Source organism: Cariama cristata, unplaced genomic scaffold (genome assembly GCF_000690535.1).
Source record: "Cariama cristata isolate BGI_N322 unplaced genomic scaffold, ASM69053v1 scaffold12557, whole genome shotgun sequence".
In the NCBI taxonomy this organism is placed as follows: domain Eukaryota; kingdom Metazoa; phylum Chordata; class Aves; order Cariamiformes; family Cariamidae; genus Cariama; species Cariama cristata.
Genome location: NW_009625047.1, coordinates 27,182 through 35,994, shown reverse-complemented (window position 1 = coordinate 35,994; position 8,813 = coordinate 27,182). Strand labels below are relative to the sequence as shown.

Genomic DNA, 8,813 nt, shown 5'->3' with positions numbered 1-8,813 from the left:
TCACTAGGATGGACAGGATTTATGGGATGCTCACGGTGGTTTATGCCAAGGAGGAATTCATGTCAGTGCATTTACTGCTGAATCTGCAAAACTTGTATTTAGCAAATGAAGAAGACGCCTTTGGTGTGTGAACACAATGCTATGACACTCAGTGCCTTTCTGTCCCAAGTTCTGGATTTTGATAATTCCAGATCACGTCTATGTGCAGTCTGTCCTTTCCAAGCATTTTCAGTCTTCCGGGGCTTAGTTAACTCTTTTATTTTTTATAAATAGAATTAATATATAAAATCTTTTAAGTGCAATAAACACAGAAAAATATAAAATGTTTCAAGCCTGTGGCTCTTTCCCAGTATTTTGCCCATTTTCTGTATCACCAGATAAAGGTGCAGGAAACACAGAGGGTCACTTCCAAGCAATCGGAGGACCGGCTATTTTTGTGAGCTATGAGAGCAGCCATCACACCCAACATACGCCGAGAGCTTTTGTTCGTATACAGAGAAAACAAAGGACACACACACACACACACACACACACACGTTCGCTACTCTTTCATATGGGAAGATTGCACAGAAAGAGAAAGCTGCCGACTTCCAGGGCACAGTGCATTTCTCGAACTGACGTTCACGTGGTGTCTCCAAACTGCTTTGTTATGAGACTAAACACCAGGATTAAACGCTTAAACTGATCGGTTGATACTGGGGACAAAACTGTAGCCCACAGCCACGCTTTACTACAAGCATTGGACTGTAGTACGAGGACAGTTTGAATGGTATTTTCCCCCCTCCCCCCCAAATACACACTTCAAACAAGAAAGCAGTCCAACAGTTTTCTGAGACACAAGAACAGGACATGAGTTCAGTCCTTCAGAAGAAGCTGTCTGTCTCCATCAGGGTTGTAACAGCCACCTTGCACCAGAAATCGGCCCAGACTTCCCCCCCACCCACCCCTTACCTTATTCTTGTTAGTATCTGAGGACCTCTCATTTATCTAGTGGTTTCTGACTACATTTTCTTTCAAATATTCCACTTTTCTTATTTCTTAGTGTTGCTGTGGCAGTCTAAATGTGATTTTTCTTCTTGTAGTTGCAGTTTTCTCACTATTTCCCTGAACATCTGCAAGACAGCCCATCTGGGTTGACACAGTGTGAGATGAGGCAGACAGGCATCGCCAACAAAGGGCTCCTACTGCAGCAAGCGGGCTGTTGAAATCAGATGTTTTCTAGGACGTCTATGGGGACAAAGCCTTTCTTCTTCCCACTGTATACTTTGATAAAGCCGTCGTGTTCCTTTTCAGAAGTCACACAAATCTGAATGCAAAGAAGGTATGAAAGTAATAAACTCTTTGCCATGATCAAAGCGACAAATTATTCCAGGCTATTTATCAGGTGGGTTAGACATCCCGCTAGTTACTTCTAGAAGTAGAACAATCCCTTTCAGAGTCTCACTGCTTTGATAAGAAATTCAAACTCTTATAGTTAGAGAGTTACCCTTCCCTCGCCTCTCCGGAGTGCCGCATATACAGGAGAGACATTAAAATTGTTAAGAAATTTGTGGTGGATCAAAGATTTTGAAACTTGATTTATGGCTTCATCCTACTGTAATGACTGTGATTTAGTTGTCTGCGTATGAGAAGAATGGTTATTTCAGACCGTGAGATAGCTGGCTCCCTCAACAGTGGTGGTGAAAAGTAATTATGCTGCCAAGGTGGGTCACTTGTAGCCGCTGATCTGAATGCACGCGTATTCTCTTTTGTGTGTTTAAGGAGCCCAGATATGTCTCAGTTGAGCAGCGTGTTATGTTATTTACTCAGCCCTTGCACCTACAAGCGCCTGTTTCGGATACCGAAGTCTGTGATCCAAGTCCAGCTCTGTGAGCACGTTTGCACAACACCTCCTCCAAAGGGAGGCAGTCGTGGTGAAACCGTACGGTCTTTACAATGACACAAATATTACATCGTGGTAACGGTTTGCATTTCCTGAAGACCTTTGTGATCTCGGGTATTTCCACTTTAGGGCCCTTCCTGAGACACTTTTGGTAACGGCCAAGCCATGTGAAAGCCTAAAAGTGGCACTGGTACTTTAAACTGGGCACTTGAGCACAGAGACGCATAAAATAAAGACTTGTTTTCAAACATCTGTGCCAAAGAACGATGTATTTCCTACTCATCAAACAAGGTTAAAAAATAGCCAGAAAACTAATGGTCCTATTGAGACCAACTCACCGATTTCTCATGATGTCAGTGCCAGGTCTTTAAAACCCTCTGTCTGGACTAACACTCCCAAAGGCTCTGCCTGATAGGTATTTACAGGGTTTAATTACAATAATTCAGAGAGTATGAAATGGACAAAAATGGCCCTAAAAAGTTCCTGGCTAAATCCATTTCAGCATGACTGTTACGGATTGTATGGTGACACCTAAATACCACATCCGAATTCTGGGCCAGCTTGTCCTCCTGTTGCTACATACTTAGAATTTACAAGAAACACTGATGCTGTCAGGGAGAAATGAAAAATCAAAAGGAAGAGGTGAAGCTGCTTCAAATTTGCCACCTCCAGTATTTGTAAATGGTCAGTTGCATCTCTGTAACTGCAAACAAAGGTTTGGAAAGCACATGGACTCATGAATTTTCTCACTTAAGCTACCTACTTAACACTAACTGAATTGGATCCCTGGGGCAGAATGACTGAGTGACTGAGCACACCAACAGAGCTCATGCAATTAAAAAAAAATAATGTATTTTTGTTTGGGCTAAATCACATGGAAAGCATGGGAGAGGTATGGAATTGATGGGGTTTCGTTTAGATTCTGTTGCAAAACAGCCGAGCTCATTTGTGTCATGAATCCCTAACACAGCAGCTGTTCCCTCTGCAGCCACATCAGCGTTTGAAGCAGAAAAGTGTAAAGCACAAGTACACAGAAAGGTGTTTCTGACTACTGCTAGGTGTTGGTCTGTGTCTCTGAGAAAGACTATAAAAACTTCAATGATGAGAGAAAAAGCCTGCAAAGAAGCACGAGACTAAGGATGGCTGAGCTTGGTGGAGTATCCGAGAGTGGGAAAGAGCATCTTGGTTGCAAGGTGCCCCTTCGTGGCTGATGCCTGCTGCTGTGTGGGGAAATGAGCCTTTGCACCTTCTCCACAACTAGACCTGGCTGCTTAAACAGAACGCCTGACTCCATCCCGACAGCAAACATGACGGTTGTGAAGGTACAAGGTGCCACAGCCACCATCAGGCAATCACGGTTTTCTCTATCAAATTGGAAACTGCTTAAAATAGCAGCTACTCAGGCCAGTTTGTTGTGGGGGGAAGGCCACTGGCCTGACAAAGTAAAAAAGCCACGGAGCAGCCACTCGCCAGTGAATTTGGTACCAACACAAATGGAGACAAACAGTTGGGTTTTTTTCCCCTGCACCCTGGCTCAAGAGGTTAGTGGTGGAGGAAGCCGCAGGGTAAGAAATCACATTTCAGGCTATTTCTCAGTCATCAAATGATCTTCAGAACTAGCTAAAAGTGGGGTCTAATATTATAAAGTCACTTCCCCATTCTTTCATCTCATTTTATTTAAAAAAAAATAAAATATCTAAACCACTAAAACCAAAACAAACAACTGTCCGGATCATGACTGTTGTCTGAACTTGTCAACATCTGCCCTGAGGATTTTTTATCCGTCAGTCATCCCTGAGCAGATGGGAGAGATGAGCAATTAGGAAATGATCCCTTAAGCTGCACAGTCATTAATACTCTCCTGTTCTTCTAATCTTGTGCTTTGAATTTGGGCTGAAGTGGCAAATTCTCTCTGTCCAGGAGTAATTTTGAACTTGCTTTAATTTTCCACAGCTGTCTTCTGCTTATCTTCTCTCTCCCACATATTTAACCTGTCTGTCAGCCACAGACTGGTTCTGATAAAGTAGGAATTTGGTTATGAGGACAGTACAGTTTCAAGAGCTGTCCTGGAGCCTGCGGACAGTGCCAGGTCAAGAGGTCTGAAAGCTCAAGCCTTCTGTCTGTTTGTCTCTAAGAACGGGGACACTGCGAGTTTCCACATCTGCTGCTGCCCGTGCACTGGAGTTCTTGTCTACACGAGCTTTGTGGATGGAAATGATAAGTAGTTCAGTTTTCATATTCATTCAGCCACAGTGCAAATGATGATGACAGGTTTTATATCAGCCATTTCATTAGCCTTTGGGCCAAGAACACCAGCTTGTTTTACCTACAGCACTTATTTAGGGTATTAAATATGACCTGGACTAAACTGGATGCATAATGAGCTGTGCCCATGTTTTGGACTCTTGCAAAGCTTGTGTGCCACTCAGTATCTCCGAATGAATGGGGACACCCATCCCTGTTCAACAAGACTGATGTCAACGAAAATCAGAGATAGCTGGAAAAAGACCCTTTTCCCCCTAAGCCTAGCTGCCAAGGGCAGCAGTTACAGCTGGGGAGCACATGAAGAACTGCAACATCACTTTCTGCGCTGGGTTTGTGTTTTAAGTGATTCAGGTCCAAATGCATAAGTCGCCGTGATGCAAGTGATTTTCAAAGGCAGCTGAGTCACGCTCTTAGAAGTTCAGCTCCTTTTAGAGTATCCCAGGATGAAACACATGGGGACATAAAGTAATTCCTAGGCAGTGAGGTGAGAACCCAGGTAGCAGCAAAGCATCCAGACTAATCAGAAGAAGACCCGAGACAGGTGGATTCCTGGGGGCTGGAGACCTGGGCTGCAACCCTGCCTTGTTAAGCCCAGCCTCACAGATACATTTAAGCCCTTTCCCAGGCTCTCCTGGAGCAGCTGGATCATATCTGCACAAAGCTGCTAATATACTTGTGCCTAAATTTGCTCCTTTTGAAATTCGTGTGACGGGGTGTTGGGGTAGGAGGGATGTTTGTCCCCTGAGCTGTGGTTCCAAGGGCACAACAAGGCTGACAGCTCTGGGTTGGAGCTTGTGGCCTCTTTGCAGTCACTGCAGAAGCTGGCTGGGAGATGCTCTCGGTAACAGGGCTAGTTTACATCAGTGGCATTTATAAAACACAGCCATCGCAAAATGGATCTGTTGCCCTGACCTTTACGTAAACTCACAGTCCACATCTGGATGAGGCAGAGAGTTTCTGATTGCCAGTCTTGTTACAAATGTCGTGGTTTGGGGTCATTTCTATTGCACAAGATCACTTGTGCAATCTAAAATCAATTGAGTTATTTAATCACAAAAAGCCCAACTCTAAAGTGGTTTGTATTAGCGTGACTGTGGATGTCAGAGATGCAGCCAGTGAAGGGTCTGGGTAGGTTTTTTCAAAAGAGGTTATTTCCTTTATTTGAGTAGGATCTTGTAAGAGGAGTAAAAACAGATATCCAAACAACAGATTATGATGATTTCTTTAAAATAAGGATGACCAAAAATGTTAGAGGCATTTTAAGAGATGCTTTTCCAGACATTGATGATATATTAGATACGGTGACCTTTTCTTTTGTGAAAAGAGGTCAAATTAGAGCCTGTAGTCATGCAAAGAAGCATTTGTATAATGTGTGGTAATGAATTCAGGTTGGCTAGAGCAGAAGTTACACGCTGAAGAAAACTTTATATATCCAAGTGATGGTACAATCAATCAGAGTTGGAAATTATGCAGCCAGTACTGTGTGCGAGACAGCTTAAAAGAGAGGAAAGCCACAGAAATTGGCTGGTTTTGGTTTCCCTGTTAATAACATTGCTTTATGGGTGTCAGGGTCTATGTCTGCCTCCCTCCCGCACATTCCTGATCCAGCCCTGTGGTGCCCAGTCATCTTCTGAATTGGTTTCAGGACCCACAAATCTGTCAGTGAACCCTAAACTCCAAGACGTTGATGTCTCTGAAGCAGTACACTTTTTCTCCCGCAGGCTGGGATTCCTATTTCATTATGAAATTTTCAAGGGGTCCTTTGTGAAGACTAGCTCGTGCATATTGCTCAAGATGGGCGAGCAAATTATGTTGTTTTTCCCTCAGTCCTCTCCTTGACTATTGGCTTTGCCAGAAAGATTTGCATGAAGCTGAAGTTAAAAATGTTATTCCCAGGGCACGAGACTGCCAAGCAATTCAAGAGAAAGCCTCACCCACTGTGCTTCAAACTTTGAAAATGTCCCTGCTTGCCCGAAATGGCTCTTCTTAAGGTAGTCACGTGGCTTTGGTGATGTGAATATATCGCCTCTTGCCTTACAAGAACACACTCTCTACCTGGGAACATTCGTACAAGGCACAAAGGGGAGAGAGACCTGCAGTATAAACCATGGATGGTATCAAGCAATATGATGAAAATTCATATTACTGTCACTGGATAAGAATTTCTGTTGGCATATCACGCTTGCCTTTGTTGTCAGAATGGCTCTGGACTCTTGTTAGACCCTGAAAAATTTGACCCAGTGAATTAACGGTATAATATTGAGACAAATTGCCATACTATAGTCACAAGAATTTATTAGGCCAGTTAATGAGCTTTTCTAGCTAAAGTGAGACTTGACGGGAATTGGTAGCAATGAATAATCTCCCCTTCTTGCTAATCTGGAACAAGTCAGCGCTTTACATACAGTACATATATTGCACTCACAGCACTCTGGACACTGTGCCCAGAGACAGCTAAAATGTCTGGTTTCATCCCACAGAAACCCGCAAATAGAACAAAACAAAACAAAAAAAAAAGAATTCTGTCAAACTTTTCCCAGAAGTCTCATTCAGATGAGTTTTTTCTTTTTATGCCTTCCCTATTGCACCCCTCTCTCTGCTTCACATGGAAAACAATGGGGAAATAAAGGACAGAAAATAAAAGAAATGGCTGAAGAAAGACGAAAGGAAATTTGACTTTCGAAACATAAAATTAATTTTTAAAGTAAAAAATTCCCAATGACCAATAAAATGTTTTTCACAATAAGAGTTTTTCCACAGTGAAGGCAAAGTTGTTCTGTTAAAAAAAAAAAAAAAAGACAAAAAATGGTGCCGCTCAGGCAGAGATGTCCACGGCGGGCACATGTCCCACAGGCTGGGTTTGGGTGACCTTGTGCTCCTGTCCCCATGCTGCTGCTACACCCTGGCCCTGTGCAGGCTGCCAGCTCTCACTGGGGCTGTCACGGGGGGCTCAGACCCTGTATGGGGGGACAGCGGGAAGCAGATGAGTGTCCATGGCCTCGCTGTGACTGTCCCGCAGGGAAATTACTCAAAATGGCCTTGAACCTACTTGATTGAATGTCCCCTTTTTGCATAATTGGTGTGAGAGTGGAGTGGGATCTGTTGGCTCCACTCATTCCCTCTCATCTCTCTGCTTTCACGTCTTTGTTCAGCCTGGTCTCTGCCCCCTGTTTTACACCAAATATTTATTTCTTCCTTCCCCTGATGCCTCTCCCACGTGGAGTGAGCATCCGACAGCATTCACATTCAACCTCAGCATTTGCGTGGGTTTGATGTAGAGCTGAATAAGTTTGCTAAAAAAGAGGAAGCGGCAGACAGACAGGATGGATTCGTCCCTTTCGTTACCTCCTGCCCTACCAGAGATGATGACGCCCCCCTGACTGCGAGCTCCCTTGTGAGCCTGTTACGAAATAGGGACGATAGGAAGACCTTGTGTTTAGGTAAAGCTGCCAGAACCACTTGGAAACTGTGGGTTTGTAAGGAAAGAGACAAGAAACTGGGCCTTCACTGTTTGCAGCATCCACCGCACTAACAGAGAGGATCTGGTGTGCCCACCGACGAGAAGGGACTCAGACCTTGACCATTCCCTCCTGCTGGCACGCCGTATTCCCACACTACCATTTCTGCAAGCTTTGCTCCTGTGTATTGCTTAGTCTAGAGCACAAAGGGTGCAAAGCCTCTTGTTCTGCTTTGGTAATATTTTCTCCCCTCTGTATGCACACACATAAACAATCAAAAGAAGTGCTGGGTAAAAAAAATCTAAGCACTTTATCTATTTTTAGCAACTTCAGGGCTGCCTAATGTCCTGTGTGCACAGGGGCAGTTAAAATATATTCTGGTCGCTATATTGCTGTGCCTTCCTTAAAAAGCTGTGTATTCTCAAGGATAGTTAGCACTTGTATGTTTTGCTACGTCACAAGGCGGCAGCAGCAAAGGTGTAAGTTAATCTTATCCATCAGTGAAGTGTTGCAGAAGTTCTACATGGAAAAATCTGTGGCCCTTAAGTCCACCCTGATGCTGACTTCTGCTCTACTTTATTAAAATCAGTGGCTGCCCAGGCAAACAATTCCTGGTGATGTGACACCACTTGTCAAAGGAAAGGGAATACCTCACGAGGGAGAAGAACACTGGGCTTCACAAGATGTGGTGAGAAAAATCTAGCTTTCCCTTTTACCCGGGTGTCAGAGAACTCAAGCTGTGTCACCCTTAGTCAGCCATCCTCCCACTTACATGAGCTTATGCCACAAACCTCACCATCCCTTAGTGCAGGTTTTGAGCCATATTCTCCTCTCGCTTTACCCCAGCAAGCATTTGTAGCACCATCACAAGACTTGACACTTGAAGATATTAAATGTCCGGTAAAAACTGTGTTAAAAATCACGTTTAAAATCAGATCAAAGGCAAACCTCATAAGGGTGGCCGTGGCTTTCGCCTAGTGAACCCACCTGAAGGACACAAAGTAGAAGGAGCTGCTGAAAGTACGGGAGGTGAATGGACCCTACGAGTCCTCACTGTACGTGGTGTGCTTTAGCTCACGGCAGCACTTCTAGTTTACAATAAATTACAGCCTGTAGAGAGGGTGTGTAAGTGGTGACACAAGCAATTAATGATTAAAGATACTTGGCAGCTGGTGAACAAGAGTTAAATTTAAGATTTACAGGTTGGC

At 43.9% G+C, this 8,813-nt stretch overlaps 1 protein-coding gene across 1 annotated transcript in view; it reads right to left on the bottom strand.

Moving 5' to 3' along the window:
* Positions 1-1,207: 1,207 nt before the first annotated feature.
* LOC104164202 (SH3 and cysteine-rich domain-containing protein-like) overlaps positions 1,208-8,813 on the bottom strand; it is a gene marked incomplete at its 5' end in the record, with an annotated part of 26,102 nt that continues 18,496 nt past the window's right edge. Inside the window, one exon of the mRNA XM_009703461.1 lies at positions 1,208-1,306. Within this exon, the coding sequence (XP_009701763.1) occupies positions 1,208-1,306 (99 nt within the window). The remainder of the gene's footprint in view (positions 1,307-8,813) is intronic.